Source organism: Thamnophis sirtalis, unplaced genomic scaffold (assembly GCF_051295495.1).
Source record: "Thamnophis sirtalis isolate CommonGarterSnake01/CBP01778 unplaced genomic scaffold, rThaSir2_p1.2 scaffold_8, whole genome shotgun sequence".
Lineage (NCBI taxonomy): Eukaryota > Metazoa > Chordata > Lepidosauria > Squamata > Natricidae > Thamnophis > Thamnophis sirtalis.
In genome coordinates, this window is record NW_028261388.1 from 9,114,138 (window position 1) to 9,142,054 (window position 27,917).

The window sequence follows — 27,917 nt, forward strand, 5'->3', positions numbered from 1 at the left end:
CTCTTTTTAATCTTGTAGGTGTCATAACTTTGCCCCCTCCGGCTGCTTTAATGAGAAATTGATGAGTATCTGATTTTCCCCAAAGTTAATCGGTTTTATCGTTTGCCAAACATGAAGCCACCTGGAGAGAATCTCAGCCAGTCTTAGGGTCTCCCCTAAAGATACATACTCTGCAGAGTAACCTCATCGTAATGATCACATCCCACATTAATATTTAGCTTCCACTCTCTCCCCCTCTTCACACCCAGGAAGGGCAATTCCTTTAGCTCTTCAGCTGATTAATCAAGCAACTGCAGTAGTCATTCATTTACATTTTAAACTCTTCACATATGGCACCAGATGACTCGTTTCTCACTTCCTGGAATAAATTGTTGACATTTATGCTGTCCTTAAATGTGCCCTTGCAATGCAATTTCTCAGATGTTTTCTTTCCCTATGAAAAAAGGCGATGGCTTTTTCTTTCTTTCTTCCTTCCTTCCTTCCTTCCTTTCTTTCTTTCTCTTTCCTTCCTCCTCCTTTCCTCCCTCCCTCCCTCTTTCTTTCTTTCTTTCTTTCTTTCTTTCCTTCCTTCCTTCCTTCCTTCCTTCCTTCCTTCCTTCCTTCCTGCATTATTCTCCAGGCACTTGATGGATGCTTTTGAATTTCCCCTGGTGACATTATGGAGCTACGCTGATTGTGATTGTTGACTTTGTCTTCTGCTATGTATCACTCTGAAGTGGCTGGATCTATTAATTTGTCTCAGTCCCCCCCAAAATTCACTGGTTCAGTAGAGGCTCCTCAAAACTCCCTAGGTCAGGAATGGCTAACCGAAAGCACATGTGTGGGAGCTCAACCTGTCCCACAGCAGCACTTGGCTCTCAAACGTGAGCTTGCTAACTTCCAACCCAGCATCCTAAGCAGTGGTGGGATTCATTTTTTTTTTACTACCAGTTCTGGGGACATGGCTTGGTGGGGGAGGCATACTGTAAAATCTCCCTTTCCTCCCGATCAGCTGAGACTCAAGAGGCAGAGAATAGATGGGGGCCAGTCAGAGGTGTTATTTATCCGTTCTCCGAACTACTCAAAATTCCCCGCTACCGGTTCTCCAGAACTGGTCAGAACCTGCTGAATACCCCTTCCGATGCTAAGTATGTGAACCCCCATGCTCCTATGGCCCCAGGTGACATTGCAGGAAAGCCACTCATCTTTTTTTCTGGTGTGGAAAGCTAGCTTGTTGGAAAGCATGCAAGAATGAACCAAACAGAGCTAGCAGTCTTAGGTTAGCCAAGCTACCGCTCTGCATTAGCATTGTATTTCTCCTGGCTGATGTTACATCGCCACAAGCTAAATCGAAATAATTGTTCCTTACTGTGTTCAATTTGGTTGCAGTCTTCTTCCTTTATACTTCAAGGCCACCCATCTTAGCTGAGGCATTAACGTTCCCTCGGTCAAATGAAGTCTGGTGCATCTCAGTGACACCAAGGAAAAAGATTGCTTCAAACATTAAAGCAATCTGGTTTTTTTGTCCAGGCCTCTTCTATCTCTCCCAGTAGTGAGAATAGATTGAATTTTTCATACAAGTGTAATTTTATGGTATCGTATTATTTTTAAAAAGTTTTAGAGAGCCCAGCAGGGTGACACAGAATGCGGAGTCATAACTTATGCAATAGCCGGAAGCTGAAGTTTCGTGCCAAATGAGAATTCTAATTGCTGATCGCTAGAATTAGTCTTTTTATTTTTTAATGCATCTTTCAAAGCGCATGGCAGTTTCTAGAGGGAAAATTAGGAGGAAGGGGACAGTATAATGCTAAAAACCAATTTTCCTTCCTTTCATAATAATTTTGAGATAGGCAAGGCGTGGCAGGTGCAAACTGTTTTTAATTGCCAATAATAGATGTGTTGCAGCAGAAAAAATAAGACGTAGGCAAATCTGCACTGAAGGAATTTTATCTGTAGACTATTAGGAGCTATATTATATAACTAAATTATCCACGTACTGTGTAAATAAAGTTTATCTTAATTATTTTAAAAAACAAGTTTCTTGATGTGTTTCTATAAAATGTTACCAACTCCTTCCATATAATTGATTGATCCAAACGTTGAACCAAAACTCACTAATAGTTCCTTTAAGCCAGGGGTCCTTAAACTTTTTAAACAGGGGGTCAATTCACAGTAGCAATAGCAATAGCAGTTAGACTTATATACCGCTTCATAGGGCTTTCAGCCCTCTCTAAGCGGTTTACAGAGTCAGCATATCGCCCCCACAGTCTGGGTTCTCATTTCACCCACCTCGGAAGGATGGAAGGCTGAGTCAACCTTGAGCCGGTGAGATTTGAACTGCTGAACTGCAGATAACAGTCAGCTGAAGTGGCCTGCAGTACTGCACCCTAACCACTGCGCCACCTCGGCTCTATCCCTCAGACTGTGGGGGAGGTGGACCAGCTGGGTGGGCATGGCGATGTGGGCATGTGACTGGATGGGTGTTTTTAGATCGGGTAATGGATAGGCACACAAGGCTTCAGTAACAACAGCTCTTTATTGCAAGTCAGGTAAACATCCGGCTGAGGAAGGATTGGACAGCAGCCCCTTTTAAAGGGATCTGTCAGACCCTTTGGCCAATGGGATTAAACCTCTGTTCCCGCTGGAACAGAGGACCTTGGTGGAAACCACTGTCAGTGGGGGTGGATATCTAACAGTTGTGGCTAGGTGGGCAGGTGACTAGGTGGGCATGGGTTGGTATTGGACCTGGGTACTTGAGAGACCGCCTCCTGCCAATTACCTCCCTACGACCAATTAGATCCCACAGATTAGGCCTCCTCCGGATTCCATCTGCTAGCCAATGTCGGCTGTCGAGCCCTCGGGGAAGGGCCTTCTCTGTGGCTGCTCCGGCCCTCTGCAACGATCTCCCCGTGGAGATCCGGACCCTCACCACCCTTCAAGCTTTCTGCAAAGCCACTAAGACCTGGCTGTTCCGGCAGGCCTGGGGCTGATGAGTTCCCAGCCCCACTCAAATTGTTGCAACTGTTGCTGCGTTTTTAACTTGCTTGTCTTTTTGTTTTCTTGTTTGTATTCCCCTTCACCTTTACTTATTAGCCGCCCTGAGTCTCTCGGGAATCGGGCGGCATACAAATGGAATAAACATTAAACATGGCCAATTTAGCAGTCCATTAAACAATACTGCAGGCTACTGCTAGATCAGCAGGTCAGCGGTTCAAATCTCACCGGCTCAGGGTTGACTCAGCCTTCCATCCTTCCGAGGTGGGTAAAATGAGGACCCAGATTGTTGGGGGCAATATGCTGACTCTCTGTAAACCGCTTAGAGAGGCCTGAAAGGCCTATGAAGCGGTATATAAGTCTACTGCTATTGCTATTGCTATTAATACGCACAAATTAAACTTTAATTTGTTTTGCCCCTGGGGGTGTTTTATTTGCTTTTGTTTCCATGTTGCTCTTTTGGTTGACTTTTCTTTTTACTAGATGATTTTTTCAGTTGTTTAGGAACCTAGTAATGCACTTCAGGAAACTCAGTTTTGCAGCAATTCTTCTCAGCCCCAAGGAACTTACAATCAACAAGTTTCTCTCTCTCTCTCTCTTTCCCTCCCCCCTCTCTCTGTCTATCCCACTCTCTCCCCCTTACTCTCTCTCTCTCTCTCTCTCTCTCTCTCTCTCTCTCGGACCCGTTTTTGGCCTCCCCTGCCTCCAGAAGCACTCTGCGGGCCAAAAATGTTGGCCTTACCTTCCAGTTCCAGCCCACGGAGCTCGTGAAGGTAAGTCCTACATTCGGCCGGCAGGTGGGGGCTGGTGGGTGGGTGGGTGGTGATGTGGGTGGGGCAGCCTTGTGGTCCTGCACAGGCCAGATTAATGGCTTCAGGGGGCCGTATCTTGCCCACAGGTCTTAGTTTGAGGACTCCTGCTTTAAGCCAAAGGATCACTAACTTTTCAGTTCTCCAGAATTCTTCATTAGGTTAATTGTTTTGGAGATCTTCCACATTCACCTTTGATTGGGCTGGAGGTGAAATCCAGTGGCCAATCTATAAAAAAACTGAGTTGACAACTAAACTCGCTCCACTAGACTAGGAAGAGGTCAGCCAAGGTAACGAATTATTAGTATTCTAAAAGTATGACTCTGTTGGCTTTCTTTTAGGGAACGTCTTGGTACCTCTACAGTATTAAGGAACTGAACTACGTTCCAGGGGGGGAAAAAAGGAGAAAAGAAACAAGTGTGTGTCGATAGGAGAGAATATTTGTAGCTCTGGGTTGAACTGCAGAGTCCTTGGTGCTCTCTGAGCTTGGTAACGTTTCATTACCCAACTGAGTGATGTTAGGGTCACTACTAGGTAATATCATCTTGAAGGTGTTGGATTCCAAACAGTGCTAGAAGTGCTGGAATCTAGTACTGATGATGCTACCTAGTTGGGTAATGAAGTGTCTGCAAGAAAACAGCCAAGCTCAGAGAACAGCCAGGACTCCACAAACAGGTGGCATCCTTATTTCTCTTCTTTCCATCAGTTAGAGATTTCCTTCATGGTTGTAATAATAAAATATTGGATCTGTAAGTTGAGTCATTAACTAAATCTCCCTCTCTCTCTCTCCACTTCTCTCACACGCACCTCATCTATCTACCTACCTACCTACCTACCTACCTACCTACCTACCTACCTACCTACCTACCTATCATCTATCTATCTATCTATCATCTATCTATCCATCCATCCATCCATCCATCCATCCATCCATCATTATCCATCTATCCATCCTATCTATCTATCTATCTATCTATCTATCTATCTATCTATCTATCTATCTATCATCTATCTATCTATCTATCTATCTATCTATCTATCTATCTATCTATCTATCTATCTATCATCTATCATCTCTCTAAATCTGTTTATCTATCATCTCATTTAAATCTCTCTCTCTATCTCTCATCTATCTATCTATCTATCTATCTATCTATCTATCTATCTATCTATCTATCATCTATCTATCTATCATCTATCTATCTATCCATCCATCCATCCATCCATCATTATCCATCTATCCATCCTATCTATCTATCTATCTATCTATCTATCTATCTATCTATCTATCTATCATCTATCTATCTATCTATCTATCTATCTATCTATCTATCTATCAATCATCTATCTACCATCTCTCTCTCTAAATCTGTTTATCTATCATCTCATTTAAATCTCTCTCTCATCTATCTCTCATCCATCTATCTATCTATCTATCTATCTATCTATCTATCTATCTATCTATCTATCTATCTACCATCTCTCTCTCTAAATCTGTTTATCTATCATCTCATTTAAATCTCTCTCTCATCTATCTATCTATCTATCTATCTATCTATCTATCTTTCTTTCTTTCTTTCTTTCTTTCTTTCTTTCTTTCTATCTATCATCTCTATCATCCATTCATCTATTCACTTCTGTCATCTCAAAAATCAAACCATCAGCACATCTAGAGGACATGAAGAATTAAAAATGTTTGCTCAGAGGGAAGGTTGATCAAAGGCTGGTGGAATTCATAACATTGACTTTCTTCTTGTATTTTTCAAAGCTACTGAAATTAACAATTTATTTTAACTACTGTGCTACTAACCCCAAAGACTCTGAGTTGGTCTCATTTTCCTCCTCTGAAAATAGTTCAAAAACAGTAATAACCCAAGGAAAAAAATAATCAATCAGGAGGAAGAGACCAAGAGAAAATCAGTCTACAGAAAATAGTTGCCTTCCCAACAGGTGTGTCCTAAATGCAATTTGCTTTCACTTTTAGCATCAATCTAACTAAAATAATGTCAGAATCACATCCAGAAAGCACACGCAGATAACTGATTCAGCAGGATTCATTCATATAATACATAAGTAAATATACACTACCAACAGCTGGTTCACAGGCAGAGGAGAGAACAATTTTTGTTTCAGTTTCAATTCATAGAACAGACTAGATTAGATCTCTTGCACACACTCAGACTCAGAGCTACATAGGTAAGCCACGCCCAGGCTCCGAGCTGTCTGGCATGGTTCTCAGTCACCAAATAGTTTCCCTTGGCTGACCCAGTTGCCATGCCTATACATTGGCTGACCTTGTTATCATGTCTCTGCCAGTTCATGAATATTCTGATAAATAATGTTCTTTGAAATACTTCAGACCCCTAGGAGGGAAGATTTAAAGCAAATCTTGATGAACAATAAAGCTTCTGTATAGGAAGAACGCAATATGCATTTATACTCATATTAAAAAAAAATACCCTGAACATTACCAGAGCAAATGGGAGCAGATGTGATTTTAAAAAACACAACATAAAATGACAAAGGGATCCTTTCCAGTACTGGTTAATTTTTAAAAGCTGAGAGTGCTTACAGCATCACCAAGTTGTTTCCTAAGACTTCATCTCTTCTTTATCACTATTTGGACCGAGTGATCAAGGGATATCATTTCATCTCAAAACTATCCCAGGAAAATCCAGAAATAAAGCTTCTAATCTACAAAGAAAGATAAAGCTACAAAACGTATGCTAGGGTGATTGTAAAAGATGAAAAGAACTTAAAATTAATTTATGCCTTTTTTTAAAAAAAATGAGATTGTATCTACTTCTATATTTCAAGACAAATGAAATATGCACCCACTCTGATGAATGAATAAGAAACAAATGAACAAATGTATGTATCATGTATGTGCAAACTCATACATATGGGGGGAGGGAGATCGAGGGTAGTGGGTTACACTTGTGCCTGGAATTCATCCCACTATAGATTCTTCTGAGCTTAAACTGCCAAATCCATTCCTAGAGGAATCTTTCCATTTTTATCTATTTTTTTATAATATTGTCCCAAATACAGAGCTTCTGCTAAACCTAAATTGTGATTGATACCTCGTCAAAAATCTTGGGTTAAGGAATATAAATACTATTGGAAATGTTTTCTACTCCTAATTGGATCTTGTTTCAATTAATTATTTCCATGCTGTCAAAAATAAGGGAAAAAAAAGGTTTAGAGGAAAGAGAGGGGAAAGGAAAGGAAGGGAAGGGAAGGGAAGGAGAGAGGACAGGACAGGAGAGAAGAGAAGAGAAAGGAGGGAAAGGAAGAGAAGGGGAGGGAAGAGGAGAGGAGAAGAGAAGAAAGAGGAAGGGAAGAGAAGAGAGGAGAGAGAAGGGAAGGGAAGATGAGAGGAGAGGAGAAAAGAAAGAGGAAGGAAAGAGAAGGAAAGGAAAGGAAAGGGAAGATAGAAAATGGGGAGAAAGAAGGAGAGAGAGAGAGTAGGGAAAAGAGAAGGGAAGGAAGAGATAGAAGAGAGGTGAGAAAGCGAGAGAGAAGGAGGAAGGAAAGGAAAGAGAGAGAAAAATAAAAAAGAGGAGAGAATTATACAACGCATGCATGACCAAGGAACCATACTGGTGATATCAATATTTACCAATTTGGTCCCTTGGCTGCTGTTTGAAGAAGTATAACAGACAACATGGTTGAATAGGCTACTCATCTCTTTTGCCTCTGGAAACGTGGAGAGAAACAAGAGTAACTTTGCATTCAGTGCACATCCCTGAAGTCTCTAGGACAACTTTGTCTTGGGTCAAACAAGAAGACTTTCAGCCATCTCAGGACAGGAGGCATTTCAAGGACAGCTGAGTAAGCCTTGCGAGATCCACCAAGAAGGGCATTTTGAATAAGGAAGAGTCTTAATTTTCATTCAGCTGCTAATTGGGAGATGATTTCCTCTCTCCTTTTTTTTCCAGGGGATATGAAATTATTGCTTCAGAAGACAGTAACAGAGTCTTGGGGGAGGGGAAGATAAGCCTTTAAGGCAGGGGGCAGATTTCCCTAACCTACTTGCTGGCAATTCCTGGCAAATAAATGGGGAACGAATGGAGGTAGTGACAGTCTTTATTTTCCTGGACTCCAAGATCACCGCAGTTGGGGATGGCAACCAAGAAATTAAAAGACTCTTGGTCCTGGGGAGGAAAGCTATGGCAAATCTAGACAGCATACTAAAAAGCAGAGACATCACCCTGCCAACCAAAGTGTGTGTAGTCAAGGCTATGGTTTTCCCAGTTACAATGTGTGGGACCACAAGGAAGGCTGAGCACCAAAGAATGGAGGCCTTTGAACTCTGGTGCTGGAGAAGACTCCTGCACTGAGTCCCTTGGACTGCAAGGCAATCCAACCGGTCAGTCCCAGAGGAGATCAACCCTGGCTGCTCTTTAGAAGGCCAGTTCCTGAAGAGGAAACTCAAGTACTTTGGCCACCTAATGAGAAGGAAGGACTCCCTGGAGAAGAGCCTCATGCTGGGAACGATTGAGGGCAAGAGAAAAGGGGACAGCAGAGAATGAGGTGGCTGGATGGAGTCACCGAAACAGTCGGTGTGAGCTTAAATGGACTCCAGAGGATGCTAGAGGACAGGAAGGCCTGGATGAACATTGTCCATGGGGTTACGATGGGTCAGACATGACTCGCAACTAACAACAACAACAACAACAACTTGCTGGCCAGACTGAAAACTTGCAAATAAGGTAGCATTTGTCTTCTAGATTGTTAGAACAGTGACTTTAAAAGACAGCCTAAGCCTTGACAGCTGACGGGAAGCAACCCGATTTTTATGCATCCTGCAAATGGTTCCTACAAATGCTTGCACAGGGATCAATTTATTTTCAGGTGGCATCGGATTCTTGCCTGTTTTTACAACATCACAAAGCTCTCTGGATTGCAACAAAATCCGACACGTCGCTTTAGAAGAAAAAGAAAAGTTGCAGCCAAACCCCAGCATTCATTTTTCAAAGGTTTGCTTCTGGATGAGATTTTTTTAACAGGACTGCAAAAAAAAAACAACAAAAATAAACCATAGAGAGAGCAAAGCAAAAATGTACGGAATACTAAACAAACAGGATGCTGGAAACAGGCATTCCAAGGACATTTTCCTTCTCTCTTAATCAGTTGTCACACAGAAGGGAAAGAGAATAGAATAGAACAGAATAGGAGAGTTGGAAGAGACCTTGGAGGTCTTCTAGTCCAACCCCCTGCTTAGGCAAAAAACCCTACACTATTTCAGACAAATGGTTCTCCAAGCTCTACTTACAAACTTCCAGTGTTGGAGCATTTACAACTTCTGGAGGCAAGTTGTTCCACTGATTAATTGTTCTAACTGTCAGGAAATTTCTCCTTAGTTCTAAGTTGCTTCTCTCCTTCATTAGTTTCCACCCCTTTGCTACTTTGGAGAATAGTTTGACTCCCTCTTCTTTGTGACAGCCGTTGAGATATTGGAAGACTGCTATCATGTCTCCCCTAGTCCTTCTTTTCATTAAACTAGACATGCCCAGTTCCTGCAACCATTCCTCATATGTTTTAGCCTCCAGTCCCCTAATCATCTTTTTTTGCTCTTCTCTGCACTCTTTCTAGAGTCATAAAAGCATAAATAAAATGTGTGATTTTGGGACACAATAGAGATCAAAGTATCTGCACTGGCATTTTTAACTCTGAATATTTTTATACTAGGAGCAGTCTCCTTTTAGGGTCAAAAAGGGAAGGCAGTGGCCTAATGGTTAAGCTGCTGGTTTGTAGACCAGAAGGTCAGATGTTCGAGATCCAAGTACTGCATGATGGGATTGTTCTGACCTAGGCTTCCTGATACAGTAAAAAGCACACACTTAGTCCCAAAACCCTCTTTTTATTTCAAAGGCTGTGAATTATGTTCACTCACAGGCCGTAATGAGTCCAAAATAGTTGTAAAGAGTCCTACAGTAGGCTGCCAAAGTATTTCGGGATAAAGCTTCAGTTTCAGTTCAGTTTTATTAAACTTGTATGCCGCCCTATTCCCAAAGGGACTCAGGGTGGCTAACAAACCAATAGGGAAAGGGGGCAATACAAAGAAAACAAACAAGACAACAATAAAATACAAAAAAACAGAATGAAAAACTCCTCAACAGTCACAACAAATTTGAGTGGTGCTGGGAACGCATCAGCCCCAGGCCTGCCGGAACAGCCAGGTCTTGACGGCTTTGCGGAAAGCCTGAAGGGTGGTGAGGGTCCGAATCTCCATGGGGAGATCGTTCCAGAGGGCCGGAGCAGCCACAGAGAAGGCCCTCCTCCGGGTGGTCGACAGTCAACACTGGCTAGCTGATGGAATCCGGAGGATCTGTGGGATCTAATTGGTCGAAGGGAGGTAATTGGCAGGAGGTAGTCTCTCAAGTACCCAGGTCCATGTAGGGCTTTAAAAGTAACAACTAGCACCTTGAAGCACATCCAGAGTCCAATAGGCAGCCAGTGCAGCTTGCGGAGGATAGGTGTAACATGGGTGTAGTGGGGTGCACCCACAATCGCTTGCGCGGCTGCATTCTGGACAAGCTGAAATCTCCGAATGCTCTTCAAGGGCTGCCCCATGTAGAGCGCATTACAGTAGTCCAGTCTTGAGGTCACAAGCTGATACGTACCCACCTTTATCTGCCTTGAATGCTGCCATTTCTTAATTGGCAATTAGCTTGGCAAGGCCACACAGAGCAAAGAGTCAAAACGGAACTTCCAAAGGTAAACCGACCAGCATGAACCAAGTTGCTTCCTACAAAGGCTCACGTGCCTTTGCTCCTCCTTTATGTCCTATGGGAGGGGCCAATCACCTCCAAGCTTTACTCCCAAGTCATCCCTTCTGTCTTAACTGTTCTTGCCTCTGGTAGCTCTGCGCATGTGCACACTACCTTGCTGATGTTGACTCTGGAAGCTCTGGAGGCAGCACATAAACTCCTAGATGACTCTGGCCCCCTCTCTGCCTCTGATGCAGAGCCCCTGCACTAGCCTTCCCCAGACTCCAGGACTGGCCCATGTTCCTCCCCAACCTCCTCGCTGTCCGACTCTGCTGCCAGCTCCACAGGCCGCCGACAGACCACAACAGGGATGGGCTCCTGTTCCTTCCCCAGCTCCTGCCCAATTCACAGTCTGAAAGCATGCAAATGCGAGTAGATAAATAGGTAACACTTTGGTGGGAAAATAACAGGGTTGCGTGCATCTTGGTGTATAGTCAAGCTGGTCACATGACCATGGAGAGAGCCGAGGTGGCGCAGTGGTTAGAGTGCAGTACTGCAGGCCACTTCAGCTAACAGCTGACTGCTATCTGCAGTTCGGCGGTTCACATGTCACCGGCTCAAGGTTGACTCAGCCTTCCATCCTTCCGAGGTGGGTGAAATGAGGACCCAGACTGTGAGGGCGATATGCTGACTCTGTAAACCGCTTAGAGAGGGCTGAAAGCCCTCTGAAGCGGTATATAAGTCTAACTGCTATTGCTATTGCTATGGAAGATTCTTCAGAAAACACTTGTTGCCTTGGCTAAGAAGCAGAGATGAACATTGTGCCCCCATTCAGGCACAACTGAACAGGGAAAACCTTTACCTTAATTAGGTAAACCCTAATTAATTCACAACTATCAGCGGTACCCAATGGATAGATCCAATGAATCCGAAAATTTCCCTGAATATAGTTAGAAGGTATGTAGCAAGAAAGTTGTAAGATGGTGAAATGAAATAAAAGCAAAAATGGTGAGCTTCATATAATTATATATGTAGAGGAGGAGAAGGAAAAGGAGGAGATGAAGAGGAGGAGGAGGAGGAAAAGGAAGGCAGGGGAGTAAGTGGAGAGGGGGAGGAGGAAGGGAGGAGGAAGAGGGGGAGGGGAGATGAAAGGGAGGATGAAGGAGGAGAAGGGAAAGGAAGAGCAAGGAGAGGAGGGGGAGAGGAGGAGGAAGGGAGGAGGAGAAGATGAGGAGGAGGAGGATGGCATAGGCCCTTTTCCAGAATACCCCATCTGCTTCACTATAGATCTTCAAAAATTCAGTCTTCTGTTGCCATTCCTATACGTAAGTCAATGTTCTATTATCCTACACCTACCAGTGAGGTCGTAGTTGGGCCAGGATCCCAGCTCACAAGCCCTGCAGGTGTATTCATCAAAGACAAACTCATTCTCTTTGCATGGTGTGCAGGTCCAACAGCAGCTGACTTCCCCCTTGCGGATAACCTGAGAAGAAGACACAATGGACCTATTGTTACATTCCTTATGTTTTCTAATGTTTATCAAATGTTATATATATATATATTATGACGAGCCGAAGGACAGAGAATGGAAGTAGTGATCTTCCTCCCATATTTTGGCATACCAGGGGTTGTGACTTTAAATATATACCTTTAACCCTGGCTTGGCTGATAAGGAGTCGAGCTCTGTAGCTCAGTGGTTAACACATCTGCCTAAGAGGCAATATAGCACAGGTTCGATTCCCAGTAAGGGTATGGCTAGCTGATGAGAGCTAAATAGCTTGAAATAGATCTATACTAGTCTCCCTTTATTTATTTATCAGCACAAATATCTATCTATCTATTTATCTATCTGTCTGTCTGTCTGTCTGTCTGTCTATCATCTATCTATCTATCTATCTATCTATCTATCTATCTATCTATCTATCTATCTATCTATCTATCTATCTATCTATCTATCTGTTTTTGTGTTGTTTTATGACATAAATCCATTTTTTTAACCAAAGGACCGAAGTTGTTCAGGATGGTTTCTGGGTGAGTGGTTTAGAGATCCTCGCCCATTTATATAGATGAGTTTTCGGGTTTTGTCCCCTTTGGGGCTTAGTTGTGCACTCCCAACTCATTCAGGATCATTTTGCTCATCATGGTAGTTTACAATCATGATTATTTAAAATCTATGGTTCAGTTCCTACCTTGCGGTTGGGAGAGAGAATGGACATTCTGCTGAATTCCAAATTTTACCATTTAATTTATTTATTTATGCATTTTTATGTATTAACCAAATTTATATAGTGCCCCAACTCACAATGACACTGATCTTCATTGTCATCTTAAATTAATGACCCTATAATCCTTTGTAAGATGGAGACTGGGCAACTGAATGGAGCTAGTGGAGTGTTTTAATGGCCAGATGCTCTTCCTATTGCCAATGCGGAGTTTTGTTCGATGAGAGAAATATCTACCTCTACCTAGGATTGAACTCACAGCCTCCTGATTGTGAGGCGAGGGCTCCACCTCTAGACAACTCCACAATGTCACTGATAGAGAAGAATATTTGCAGTTCAGGGTTGAACTGTGGGGTCCTTGGCGCTCTCCCTGTGTGTGCCTGTGGGCGAGGGTCTGGGGTGCTGCCCTAGGCTGGGTCACGGAGTCAGTGGGATTGGCAATTCCAAACCAGGTGGATTTACCTTAATCTCTCCTTTCTCACATGGTTCACTGCACACGGATCTGATGACAGAACTTTTCTTTGACCAAATGTCATCATCAACCATCTTCAGCTCACCGTTGTCCCAACTTCCGACAATGATGTAATCATATTGATCCTTCTTCATTTTCTTAAAGTTCATGATCTCATACCTTTCCAACAACAATAAAAAAGAGATCACTCCGTTGAACCTAAACCCATAATCAAGTCGAGGGTCGTCCCCCCCATGAGAAAAGAGGCACAAAATGAGGTCATTTTGTTCATTGGGCTGTTAAATTTGGGCTGAATTGAAATCAATAGGATTAATGTTAGATATGACAAGCAATCAACATATATTTATGAAAGTTGCGCTCATCATTTGTGGCCAGTGGTGGGATTCAGCTAGTTCGTTCCTATCCGGGAGAACCGGTTGTTAACTTTTGAAGCAATTCGGAGAACCGGTTGTTGGAAGAAATCTCCTTTTGTTTTTCACCACTCTACAGGGCTAATCCTGTAAGGAAGGCAGGCAGGAAGGAAACATTCTGGTGTTGTTTCTAGCCTAATCTTTATTGCTCTGCTTACAGAAACTGCCTCTCCGGTTAACCCTGATTACATTGTAACAGCTAAGGCGAAGCGCCCATCGACGTGAGTGATGTTGAGTTGGCCACACCCACCCCATCACATGACCACCGAGCCCCGCCTACCCAGCTGGTCATTAGGGCAGAGAACCGGTTGTTAAATTATTTGAATCCCACCACTGTTTATGACCTTCCCTGCTGACTTCCGATAAGTGAGGTCAATGGGGGGAGGGGCAAGCGGGATTTGCTTAACAAGTATGTGGTTCAGTTAAGGACTGCAGTAATTTGCTTAACAACCATAGCAAAAAGTTGTAAAATCAGGTGCAGCTCATTTAACAGCCACAATCCGTTGGCCACCCTTCTTACCACAACCTTGGGCAGGTAATAAATTTAATCAATCAATCGTCAGTCAGTCAATCAACAACCACTTCGCTTAGCAACAGAAATTATGGTCTCAATTATGGTTGTAAGTCGAGGACTACCTATGCCACATCCGTTGGCATGTGGAATGGATATTTTTTTTCTCTTGCTGAAGATAAGGAAGGAATATACTGTATGTGTTGATGAATATTTGTTGAGATTATGTTGAAGAACATAAACATGGTTTAATGTCTATGGAGATTCTGAGTCATTTATTTATTTATTTAATTAACTTGTATGCCGCCCACTCTCAGAAGACTCAGGGCGGCCATCCAGATCATGGTTGTTCCAAAGGTGCTTTTTCAAAAGGCAACTGGGCTTCCTTGTTTTTTTTCCTTGAAGAAATTCAAGGAATTTGAAATTCCTTGCAGGAATATCTGAAAAGCTCAGGAGGATTTTCAAGCAACACAACATACACGCACACTTTAAACCCAAGAATACGCTAAGGCAGAAGCTTGTCCACCTTAAGAAAGCTCCACACCCATTTGCACTATTCAGGTGACCCCAAGTGGCCTCAATGATTCTCAGCAATCACTGCTATAAATCCTTCCATTCCCCACCATTCAGTCAGAACTGAAGATGCTTCTTGGATGAGAACCAAAATGTCTTCAAAGAAAAAAAAAAAAAGTCCATTTGCCTTTTGAAAAAAAGCACCTTTGGGATAAATATGGTTTAAAATGTAATTTTTCTGCTTGGGATGGAATGATAAGGATGATATCTTCTCCGAGGCATTAGGAGAGAAAGCAAACTAGAGACAAAGAGAAAATGTATTTGGCTTCCAAAGAAAATGCTAAATGCTTTTTCGTGTCATCTTCAAATGATTTGGAGCCTTTACTGACATTTGTTCTGCCAACTGGCCAGTTCAAAATAGTGAGGCATGATTTAAATGTTAGCATGAAGCCAACTGGTCCAATGCATTGTATCTCCAAGAAGCAGCTTGTGGGAAAAAATTATATCATTTTGGAAAATGAAGTGCTTCAGTCTATTGGAGCACACAGTTGAGGTCTAAGAACCTAGTAAAGAAATCCTATTGAGTTTACTAATGTTAGGTCCTTTAAAACCTAGATCAGGGGTTGGCACCTTAAACACTCAAAGAGCTACAAAGGTCCTAACCGGAAGCCCCCCGTTCAATTCTGGAACCAATTGGAAGTCCGGTTGCCCCACCATAGAGTCTTCTCCTAGAATGGCATCCTTTTTCCTCTACCTGTCCTAACCAAAAGCCCTTTCAATTGTGGAGCTGATTGGTGACAGGGAGCCACAGCAGAGGGATGAAAGAGCCACATGCGGCTCCAGAGCCATGGGTTGCCGAACCCTGACCCAGATTAAATAAATTCTATTTGAAACTATCTTTTCAGCCGTTAAAACATGGGTCTCTATCGTGATGCCCATGGACTCTGAAGTACCTGCGGTGTATGAGTTATTAGGAAATTATGCTGGCATAAATTGCACTGCCCTCATTAGTGCTCCCCATTCTGCTGTAACAACAATGCCAGCAAGTGTGCTGATCACCTTAAGGAGAACTACTTTAAGGTGTCCCATCTGTAAGCTGATGACATTCTGAAAAATTCTGTTTTTTCTCTATATGGTGAAATCTATACTGTACCGTCCTGGTGAGTCTCCATTCTCATCAAACGAGATCATATCTCCAGAAACCCCGGTGAAATTGGACTTCATCAGCGAATCCAGGAGTTTCCGTCCATCGATTGGCTTCATGGCATCACAAAGCCCCGCGTAGCCTGGACACAGGGTCGTTTGCATGTTGTGGAGGCCATAAGCCATGGAGTATATCGCATTGATCACAAAACCCATCTTGGAATCTTGCACGTGTTGGGTGCCTAAGGTCAAATTACCTGTGAAAAAACAACAACACATAATGTAATTTTGCATTTTTTAATTTTTAATGTAACGTAATTTTGCCACATTGCATTGTGCGGCCAGGTCATACAAAACCTTTGCAAGACCAATTCTTGAATACAGCTCATCTGCCTGGAATCCACACTGTATATTGGACATTAATACAATTCAAGTCCAGAGATATTTCACGAGAAGAGTCCTCCATTCCTCTGCTCACAATAGAATCCCTTATGCCACCAGGCTCGAAATTTTGGGCTTGGGGAACCAAGAACTACACCAACTAAGGTCTCACCTAAGCGTAGTAAACAAAATAGTCTGTTACGACATCCTACTTGTCAGTGACTACTTCAGCTTCAACCGCAATAATACACGGGTAAACAATAGATACAAACTCCAAGTAAACCGCTCCAAACTCGATTGCAGAAAATGCGACTTCAGCAACAGAGGGGTCAATGCCTGGAACACTCTACCTGACTCTTGTTACATCCTCAAACCCCACAACTTTAACCTTAGACTGTCTACCATGGACCTTACCCCATTCCTAAGAGGTCTGTAGGGGACGTATATAAGCACACCAGTGTGCCTACCGTCCCTTTCCTAGTGTCCCCATTTACTGTGTTTGTCACGTTCTGAGCATGCTCAATAAAGTTTTGTTTAAGCGGGAGATACTCGACAGCTGATTGGCTTACCATCTGACAGCTCCGAGTATAAAAAGGGAGCTGTCAGATGAGAAGCCGCTGTTCCGGACTGAAGCCGGTTCCTAACTATTAACTGTTACATCACATGGAATAAACTTTTTTTAAAATTATTATTTTAATTTTATCAATTTCATATATACATTCACAATTATATGATCTCATAACTGTTATTAATAATATGTATTTATAACAATTTTTCCCTACTGTTGACAATATACTTGAAGATTGCTTTTTTAACATCCTATAGATCCATCTTATTTTACAACGGTCCTACTTCTTCTTCCCTCCCTCCCTCTTTCCTTCCCTCGTTTCTTCTCTCCTACTCCCCTTCCTTCCCTCCCTCCTTCCCCTTCCCTCCTTCTCTCCTTCCCTCCTTTCTTTTCTCCTTCTCTCCTTCCTTTCCCCCTTCCTTTCCTCCTTCCTTCCCCCCTTCCTTCTCTCCTATATTCCCTCCTTCCTTCCCTCCTTCCTTCCCTCCTTTCTTCTCTCCTTCCTTCCCTCCTTTCTTCTCTCCTTCTCTCCTTCCTTCCCTCCTTCCTTCCCTCCTTGCTTCGGAATAAACTTGTTAGCCTTTATTCCTGCCTCCGTCTCAGTCATTCCGGCCATAGCCCACAGTCCTAGTACACAATAGTGTTCATGTCCATGTTTATACTTATACCTGTTATCTCGTACGTGTTTGACAAGCTTAATAAATAAATAAAATAAATAAATAAAATAATGATTGCCACTGTTTCCGGTTTAACAAAATGCACTTTATTGTCTGCTGCTTGTAAGTTTTTCTTCTCCCCCCCCCTCTCTCTCTCTTGGAACCCTACAGTAGAATAAATAAAAATATCTCTATTTAGGCAATACCGCCGTTCTCTTTAACATCGGGCCTGGCTCTCCATTCTTCAGCAGGGTCAGTAAGCAGTTATTTTCATGGAAGTCAACCTACCAGTTCTATTTTTTTTTCATTAAGTGGCTCCAAATCAAGGGTCTGGCATCTCAAACAAAGAGGCTTGCTTAAAAAGAACAGTTGGAAGAAAATGTTCCCTGGCATGTGAGCCGCGAAAAAAACCAAGAAATTTCCCCCCCACCAAAACTATTGCCATGGCGACGAAATAGTGTGAGGTGGCTGAAGCGGCCTGCCAATGTCAAAGCACGTGTTCGCAAAGCCTCCCCTTGTGTGTGGCAGCTTGAGAGAGGTTGGGTGGAGAAACCATTTTCTGCTTGAAACAGAGAGAGCCACTGAAGCACAGAAGGAACCGGTAGGGACAACGGCCATGGCAGATAATTGCAAATAGGGCTCTTACTCACACCTTCCTCGGGAAGATAATGAGTACTACCCACCTGGAAAGGAAAAGTATTGCGTGGTGTTTGGCCAAGGACACTCTTCATGTCCTACAGTCATCTCCACCCCTCTCAAAAAATAATAAAACCTATTTTATATCACCCTAGATCAGGGGGGTCAAATTCGATTTCATTGAGGGCCGCAATGAGGGTTGTGTTTGACCTTGGGGGGGGGGCTGGGTGTGTATGTGGCCCGCTCGACGTCACTTGTGTTGGGGAACCTGCGGTGCCCCCAGAGTTCTGTCAGCAAAAATGGGCACCCGAGCTCCGTTTTTGGCTGTGATAGCCTCCTGCAACTCTCTGTGAGCAAAAATGGAGTTGGGAGTGCTACTTGCAGTGCTCGCGAGCTCCATTTTTGGCTGTTAACGGCCTCCTCTCCCAAACTCAGTTTTCGCTGGCAGAGGCACTGCAGGCTGGTCCTTTGCTGTTTCCAGGGTGGCGCCATGGGCCAGATCTAAGCACCCAACAGGCTGGGCCTGGCCCCCGGGCCTTGAGTTTGATATTCCTGCCCTAGATTGCCCTACGTAATAATCTTATGCACACCTACAATTCTATTCACAGTAATTTTCTTTTTCATGACAGATAGGTATCCTTGTTTTGTTGTCATATGGGTCTCAGTTCCTACGATGTTTCCAAGGCCAGCTTCCCTTTGGGTCCTTCAGGACTAAGAACTTAGAATGAGAAAGGGATTATTATTTCTCTTCCTCCTCCTCCTCCTCCTCCTCCTCCTCCTCCTCCTCCTCCTCCTCCTCCTCCTTCTTTCTCTGCTCTTCCTCCTTCTTTTTCTTTGTCTTCTCCTACTCCTCTTTCCTCCCCCTCCTCCTCCTCCTCCTCCTCTTCCCCCTTCTCTGCCTTCTCCTTCTTTCTCCCCTCTTCCTCTTCCTCCTTCTTTTTCTTTGTCTTCTCCTCCTCCTCTTTCCCCCCTTCTCTTTCTCCTCCTCCTCCTCCTCCTCCTCCTCCTCCTCCTCCTCCTCCTCCTCCTCCTCCTCCTCCTCCTCCTCCTCCTCTTCCCCCTTCTCTGCCTTCTCCTTCTTTCTCCCCTCTTCCTCTTTCTTGGTCTTCTCCTCCTTCCTCCCCTTCTCCTTCTCCTTCTCCTCCTCCTCCTCTTCCCCCTTCTCCGCCTTCTCCTTCTTTCTCGCTCCTCCTCTTCCTCCTTCTTTTTCTTTGTCTTCTCCTCCTCTTTCCTCCCCTTCTCTTTCTCCTTCTCCTCCTCCTCCTCCTCCTCCTTCCTCCCCTTCTCCTTCTTCCTCTTCTCCTCCTCTTTCTGATGTAAGATTTTTTTTAAAAAAAATTGCATATGTGAAAATAGAAACCAATGCCATTGTTTCTATACGAAAGAGGAGGATTGTAGTCCCAAAGTTGCAAGTAAACAAAAGTGTCAAGATGGGGTAACCCAAGTCTAACTCAGCAAGGAAATTTTGACTGAGGAAAACAAGGAAGTTTTTTTAGAGCAGCATTCATTGAAATGGGAAATGAAGGGGAAAGGTGTGAGGGAATGAAGTAGAACAGCATGGAGGGAGGGAGAGAAAATGGCGCATCTCAACCTTTTTTTCCCCCTCAGAAAAACGCCTTCTCAGAAATTCCAGTTCAGCTCAGACTTAAAATCCAGCCTCCCATTGTTTATAGTTTAGTTTATAGTTTTGGTTTATTTGTATGCCGCCCTTCTCCAGGAGGGACTCAGGGCGGCGAACAACTCAAAGGGGAAAGGGAACATAAACAACAGTACACATAATTAAAATACACGAAAATCACACAGCCATACCAGTCGAGAGGGGAGGGGAACTCATCAACCCCAGGCCTGCCGGCACAGCCAGGTTTTGACGGCTTTCCGGAAGGCCTGGAGAGAGGTGAGGGTCCGGATCTCCGCGGGGAGTTCATTCCAAAGGGCCGGAGCTACTACAGAGAAGGCCCTCCCCAGGGTAGTAGCCGGATGGCATTGGCTGGTGGACGGAACCCGGAGGAGGCCGACCCTGTGAGATCTAACGGGTCTTTGGGAGGTAATTGGCAGCAGGCGGTCTCTCAAGTACCCAGGTCAAAGAATGTGTCAAAGAATGCAGAGCACAGGCAGATCACACCCCTGGCTTCCAGTGGTCTTCATGCAGATGTCTTCTCCCTCCCATGCTTTCTGGCAGCCCACCAAACAGCTGCGAGTAAGTTTCCAGGAAGTCCTCTTTCCACATGGCCCTCAGTAGCCTGCCAAACATGGGCTATGCTGTTTCAGTCTCTGCATTTCTACTATTACTTGCATCAAAACCCTACCAGTGATCTTCAGCAATATCCTAGAGCTATAAAGGGGGAATTTAAGTAATTGAGTCCCTACCTCCTGCTCAGTGCAGAAATTAAAGCATCCCCAACAGATGGCTCTGAGCAGCAGGGTTGCCGAGAAGTGAAATAATGGAATATATACACCCTCTGCCATTTTGCTCAGGGTTCTCGCTTTCCTTTGCTTACCACCAGGAAACAGAAATCTTACCAATAAAGCAGAATATTTGCAGCTCAGGGTTGAAATGAGGGTTGCTTGGTGCTCCCTGAGTTTGGTTTCTTTCTTGCAGACATTTCATTACCCAAACTAAGTAACGCCATCAGTGCTATTCATCAGCCACAATTCATGAACGGGATAACTCTCCCCAATATTAAAGATATCTCAGAAACACCCAACTGATGAGTGCAATCATTTGGCATCTTTGTAGCATACAAAGCATCTAAAATCCTCCAAAACACCTTAAAGGGCCCAGCAGTCTAAGAAGAACAAATAGAAGTCATCTACAACATACAATGTAACAGCCACAATGTAAGACACACATGCAGAAGACTAGCAAAACACACCCACAAATACCAATTAACAGTGTGAAGAAATGATGAAAAATTCTCATGAAATTGGACAGACTCAATGACAATTTCAACTGGGAAACGATGAGCATTTTAGATCAAGCCCAAGCCAAAAATACTAGGCAATTCCTAGAAGTGTGGCATTTAGACAAATCAGCCAACAACACAGACGTAGAGATGAACACATTTGCCAACCATTCAAAAGAGACACTAAAAAGCCCTAGGAAGGAAACACAGACTAGGATATTTCCCCTCCTGCAGCCAATATAGTAAGATAAGCAGGGATCAGCACCAGACAAACAATCCGATTGAAAACAATACTTTAATCAAGGAGTTATCAAGGAGGAAGCCACACTCCCGCAAAACTATCGTAGGGAAAGCTACTATATATACACAGGCAGCAAACCTGTGTCACTTGTACTGATGATGTTACCTAATTGGGTGATGAAACATCTGCAAGCAAATAACCAAGAACAGAGAACATCAAGAACTCCAAAACCCCTGAGAATACCATGGTAGCCAAGAAATCAATAGAGGATAGAACAAATCAATTCAGAGTTGTCACTTTGATACCCAAATGAATCAAATTATCAAATTCTGGGCATGTAATTATCTGAGACATCCATGATGTCAGGAAAGGTGAAAAGAAAGAGAAGATGACAACAAGCAGCAAATTAGATCGGATTAATTACATCAATGATGGGTGTACTGTTGGAAGATTGGAAATGCCAAGATGGGAAATGGTATGGACCACCGTCCAGACCTTCCGCACAGCCCTCAAGATCTGGCTATCCCGTCAGGCTTGGGGATAAGATCCTAATCTCGCCCCGCCCGAATGTCGAATGAATGTTGTGTTTTATTGGTTATTTTTTTTTATTCACATTTCTTTTGTGTCCTGTCTTACACTCCCCTCCTATGAAATGTAAGCCGCCCTGAGTCCCTTTAGGGAAAAGGGCGGCCTATAAATGTCAATAAAATGTCTAAAAATGTCTAAAAATGGTATGGATATCTTGGTGAACCTTTATTTATGTGATTGTTAAGCATCATCACTAAACTGATGGTTCATAACCAATCAACTAACCAATCATCAATCAATCTTTTCTGCCATGGATTATGACTGATTCATTCTAGTCTTATGAACACAGCATATTTCACCTATTCAACAGTTTATCGAGCCCGGTTTCAGTTGTGGTAGTTCTTGCAACATACAATCATATAACCAGGGGTGGGATTCAAAAATTTTAGCAACCAGTTCTCTGCCAGGTTGCAGGGTGGGTGTGGTCATAGTGGGCATAGCCTACTCGGCCTCTTGCACCATGGCAGGGGGAGGGGGCATTTTCACCCTCCCCAGGGACTGGAGGCTTTCCTCAAGCCTCCGGGAGGGCAAAAACAATCTCGCCTGGGCTCCCTCCGGTGGCCAATTTCCAGACTTCTGGAACTTCCGGGAGGCCTGTTTTTTGCCCTCCCAGAGACTTTGTGTGGCCCCTGCACTTATCTGGCATCCGAAACAGGCCGGGTGGAGACTCCTGGGAGGGACAGGGTGGGGTTGGCGGAACCAGCCAGTCCTTCCAACTACCAGTTCGGCAAACCAAATATAAAATTAGCATCTGGTTCGGCTGAACCAGTCCGAACTGGTTGAATCCCATTCCTGCATATAATCTGGGGCATACAGCACTATTTTTGTAAAACAAAATATTCGTGCCCTTTCAGAGACCCAGGATGAGCATGGCAAATCCTTATCATATCTCTAAACCCTATGGTAACCAGAAGGCATGACCTATGCACTATCCAGATTTGGGAGATATGATCTGTGCTGCAATAATCTGACAGCAAGTTGTATGTCCCCTTAAAATCTCCAAACTTCCTTGTAAGACACGAGACAACATATGCCAGGGCTAGATAGGAGGCATAGGAAGAAAGTAAAGATAGCCACTCCTTAGAATCTCCCTGAGAGGGGTAAGAATTTAGTCTGGTTAGATTCTGTCTACTGTCTGTAAGCAAATAAAGAACTGAACTCTCGCTGAATTGTTCCACATTGTTTTTTGGGTTGAGTTGGATACAGAGTTTGTAAACCATCTGACTTGGTTATATACTCTTTGCCGCTCACGGTTAACCAGGGGAAGGCAATTTAATTAAGAACAAGCTTGGTGTTGTTTTAATTTCCAACTAACTCCCTCCTAATCCACTGCTGTAAAAAGAATGAAAAAAAAGATTAAAATTTCTTGGATCCCTACATCAAATAATCAAACCAGCCTTCATTTCTGCTGGACAATTTTCTTTTTACAATGAGCTTAAGAGAAGAATGCAAGCAATAATATCTCTATACATGTGCATATGTATGCCAGATTGGAGCACAAAGCTTATACAGAATGTACAGCAGTTACAACATCTGCTACACAAAGACACACTCAGACACATGATTAAGAATGCGAGGAGCATCAATTCCAAAACCTTTGGGTTTTAGGAGCAACCTGCCCTAGACAACGGACAACGGACATGGTTTTTTTTTAATTTTGGTCTACCATTCTACAGTGTAGGGCTTAATTACACTGCCCCTTGAGTAGTTTTGATTATAAATTGACACTTTCCAACTGGTGTTGGAAAGATAGCTGCTCAAATAGTATTCTTGAAGATTTCATAAAGAGGGATGATTTCCCATTGGAGCGCAGTCTGAGATTTCCCATCATTATCACCACACCTGCCTTATTATTTTCCCTCCTACATATACATTTCCTCTGTTGCTGTCAAATTCATTATTGTACGTTCTGCATTATTTGATCTTATAATGTGGTGAATCTATCTGTTGCTTGGTGGTGTTAATTACTCATCAGTTCAGTTGTCTTCCATGACCAAATAATCCCCATTGGGTGTTGTTTTGTTCCTCCTGGATTGGTATTTTCTGCTGTTCGCCAGAAATATGGCTTGTTAAATATTTATGGCTGCCTCTCCATCAGACTGGTCCTCACACTTATGACCATTGCAGCATTCCCACGCTCACATGAACATAATTTGGGAACTTGGCAACCAGCATATGATCAACATTTGTGACCTTTCCTGTTGATTTCTGATGAGCAAAGTCAATGGGAAAAGCTGGATTCACTTAACAACTTCAGTGACTCACTTAGTGACAAAGAAGTAATAAAATCAGACACGACTCACTTAACAACCACCTTGCATAGCAATGGAAATTTTGGTCCCATTGTGGCCATAAATCCAGGACTACCTGCACTTGGTTGACGATGGGCTATGCCATTGGGAATTATCATCTCTTTTCTATTTTGGATTTGATGGATAAAAAAAACTTCTGGAAACTCAAGTGGCCTGTTTTGTACACAAAGAAATCAACTGATGGAATAAATGAATTACTTTTAAACAATTCTTTCATACAACCCAGAAGTGTTCATTTGGTGCCAACAGATGGAGTGATAATTCCCAGTTTAGATGCTTTTAAAAGGGGAAATGAAAGAATCCGGCATTCAGCAGTTACTAATCTTAATGTTTGTTTGTTTAGTTTAGTTTAGTTTTATTAAACTTGTATGCCGCCCTATTCCCCGAGGGGACTCAGGGCGGCTAACAAAACCAAATAGGGAAAGGGGGAGTACAAAAAAAACAAGAAGACAAAACAAATACAAACAACAAATTAAAAACTCGTCAACAGCCGCAACCATTCGAGTGGGGCTGGGAACTCATCAGCCCCAGGCCTGCCGGAACAGCCAGGTTTTAACGGCTTTGCGGAAAGCCTGAAGGGTGGTGAGGGTCCGAATCTCCACGGGGAGATCGTTCCAGAGGGCCGGAGCAGCCACAGAGAAGGCCCTTCCCCGGGGGGTCAACAGTCGACACTGGCTAGTTGATGGAATCCGGAGGAGGCCTAATCTGTGGGATCTAATTGGTCGTAGGGAGGTAATTGGCAGCAGGCGGTCTCTCAAGTACCCAGGTCCAATACCATGTAGTTGTTTGCTAATCCTGGAAGTACAGGCCACAAATCTTAAATGCTAGTGCCAAGGAAGCAGTCAGGGCCAAATAATAAACCAAATAAAACATTAGATGGATTTCATAGTAAGGCAAAGGTTCCTCTTGCACATATATGCTTGTCGTTCCCAACTCTAGGGGGCGGTGCTCATCGTTTCTAAGCCGAAGAGCCAGTTCTGTCCGAAGACGTCTCCTTGGTCATGTGGCTGGCATGACTAAATGCTGAAGGCACACAGAGAAGCAACCTAGAACTAAGGAGAAGCTTCCTAATAGTGAGATGCCTTCAGAAGTTGTGGGTGCTACAACAATGGATGCTTTTAAGAAGATGTTGGATAACCATTTGTCTGGAATGGTACAGGGTCTCCTGCCTGTGCAGGGGGTTGGACTAGAAGACCTCCAAGGTCCCTTCGTCCCTCTGGAACGAACTCCCCGTGGAGATTCGCACCCTCACCACCCTCCAGGCCTTCCGCAAAGCCCTTAAAACCTGGCTGTTCCAACAGGCCTGGGGCTAAAGAACCGTTGCCCCCGCCTCGAATGGTATGATTGTTGTGTGTTTTTAAATCATGTATTGTTTTTGTGTTGTTGTTAATCTGTCTGTATCCCCCCTACCCTGGTTTGAGTTGTGAGCCCCCCTGAGTCCCCCTTCGGGGGAAAAGGGCGGCATATAAATGAAATAAACATTCAACATTCAACATTCAACTCAGTTATCTTCTAATCTTGCACTACCTCTTTGAATTTCTATGCTCTGATGTTCTTTGGCATCCCGGTTTCCTTTTACGGCTAACCAAAATATACACAGCATCTTTTTTTTTTGAAAGCCTCCCTGTTTGAAGTCCCCCTCAGATCTCGCAGGAGGCAATTCTATAGGAATCCTGCGATTCAGTGCGGCCTTTTTCACAAGTACCAAAGGCACCATCCACTTATGCTAAGAGGCAGTTAAGGACTCTGCAACTGTACGGTACCAAAAAGAGAGAGAGAGAGAGAGAGAGAGAGAGAGAGAGGAAAAATAAAAAAGTCATTTGAGGGAACTGGAAGCCGCGAGGTGCATGACAAGGGAGGCCCTGAAACGATTGTTTTGAGTGTTTTGCTCTCCATTTGGATAAATTCACACGGGATCTGCCTCGCTCTTTTATTCTTGGGGGAAGGCAAAATTTCTGCAGCACACAGAGCCTTTGTTCAGTTCGAAGCTGTTTGCAGAAGGGGCATATTGTTCACCCAAGCAGCTTCTGAAGAAAAGAACAGAAGGGGTGTGGGGTAGGGGAGGAAGGAGGCCCATTATTGGTGCATTTTGTGAAAGACTACAGGGAATGACTTTGCCGCGGTACTTTTTCAGGCTCGCGCATTGTCAATGGCCATGTGTGTATTTGCGGTTCGGTCTGTAACGGGGAAACCAGCTTGAGAAGAAAGCAGTCGCCATGGCATCGGTGTAAAACCTGGCAATTTAAAGCGGGATTATTTCCATTTCTATAGAAGCTTTCCAAATATTGCCGTGTCCCATGCTACTTGTACCCCCTTCTGGAGCTGAAGGATAACATGCCGCAAGGATCTTACTTCCTGCCCATCACTCAGCAATTAAAAAAAGTACAGAATCAACAATTGCATCAGGTTTTCTCAGTTGTGATGTATGGCTATGAAGGTTGGATCATAAGAAAGGCTGAGTGCCAAAAATTGAAGCCTTTGAACTCTGGTGCTGGAGAAGATAGCAATAGCAGTAGACTTATATACTGCTTCATAGGGCTTTCAGCCCTCTCTAAGCGGTTCACAGAGTCAGCATATTGCCCCCAACAACAATCCGGGTCCTCATTTTACCCACCTCGGAAGGATGGAAGGCTGAGTCAACCCTGAGCCGGTGAGATTTGAACCGCTGAACTGCTGATTTAGCAGTCAGCTGAAGTAGCCTGCAGTGCTGCATTTAACCACCGCGCCACCTCGGCTCACTGTGAGACTCCTGTGAGTCCCTTGGACTGCAAGCGATCAAACCGGTCAGTCCGAGAGGAGATCAACCCTCACTGCTCTTTAGAAGGCCAGATTCTGAAGAGGAAACTCAAGTACTTTGGCCACCTAATGAGAAGGAAGGATTCACTGGAGAAGAGCCTAATGCTGGGAAAGATTGAGGGCAAAAGAAGAAGGGGATGACAGAATAGAATAGAATAGAATTTTATCATTTGTATGCCACCCTTCTCCGGGAGGACTCAGGGCGGCGAACAATTCAAGGGGGAAAAAGGGGAACATAAAAAAACGAAATACAATAATAAAAGTAAGCAACAGTCGCACAACGATACATGTCGAGAGGGGAGGGAACTCATCACCCCCAGGCCTGCCGGCAAAGCCAGGTTTTGACGGCTTTTTGGAAGGCCTGGAGAGAGGTGAGGGTCCGAATCCCTGCGGGGAGTTCATTCCAGAGGGCCGGAGCTGCCACAGAGAAGGCCCTCCCCCGGGTAATAGCCAGATGACATTGGCTGGTAGATGGCACCCGGAGGAGGCCAACCCTGTGAGATCTAATGGGTCTGTGGGAGGCAATTGGCAGCAGGCGGTCTCTCAAGTACCCTGATCCAATACCATGAAGGGCTTTATAAGTTATGACTAGCACCTTGAAGCGTATCTGGAGACTGATCGGTAACCAGTGCAGCTCGTGGAGGATAGGTGTAACGTGGGTGTACCGAGGTGCACCCACAATCGCTCGTGCGGCTGCATTCTGGACGAGTTGAAGTCTCCGAATACTCTTCAAGGGCTGCCCCATGTAGAGCGCATTGCAGTAGTCCAGAGAATGAGATGGCTGGATGGAGTCACTGAAGCAGTGGGCATGAGCTTAAATGGGCTCCAGAGGATGGTAGAGGACAGGAAAGCCTGGAGGAACATTGTCCATGGGGTTGCGATGGGTCAGACATGACTTCGCAACTAACAACAATACAGAATCACCAAATTGAAGATACGTCTTCCCACCCGTTCATAGAGATTCTCAGTCATCCAGGTCACAGTTGTCTCAAAGGTGCTTTTGCAAAAGGCAACTGGGCTTCGTTTCTCCTTGAGGAAGAAGAACCAAATGTTTCGTTTCTCATCCA

The 27,917-nt window shown here is 43.9% G+C and overlaps 1 protein-coding gene across 2 annotated transcripts in view; it reads right to left on the minus strand.

Moving 5' to 3' along the window:
- The window catches only part of GRM5 (glutamate metabotropic receptor 5), a 272,063-nt gene that overhangs the window by 50,309 nt on the left and 193,837 nt on the right, over positions 1-27,917 (minus strand). For both annotated transcript variants that reach the window (XM_087721072.1, XM_087721071.1), the window contains exons 5-7: positions 15,780-16,026; positions 13,183-13,351; positions 11,855-11,981 (exon numbers count right to left, since the gene is read on the minus strand). In XM_087721072.1, coding sequence (XP_087577198.1) covers positions 11,855-11,981; positions 13,183-13,351; positions 15,780-16,026 — 543 coding nt within the window. The remainder of the gene's footprint in view (positions 1-11,854; positions 11,982-13,182; positions 13,352-15,779; positions 16,027-27,917) is intronic.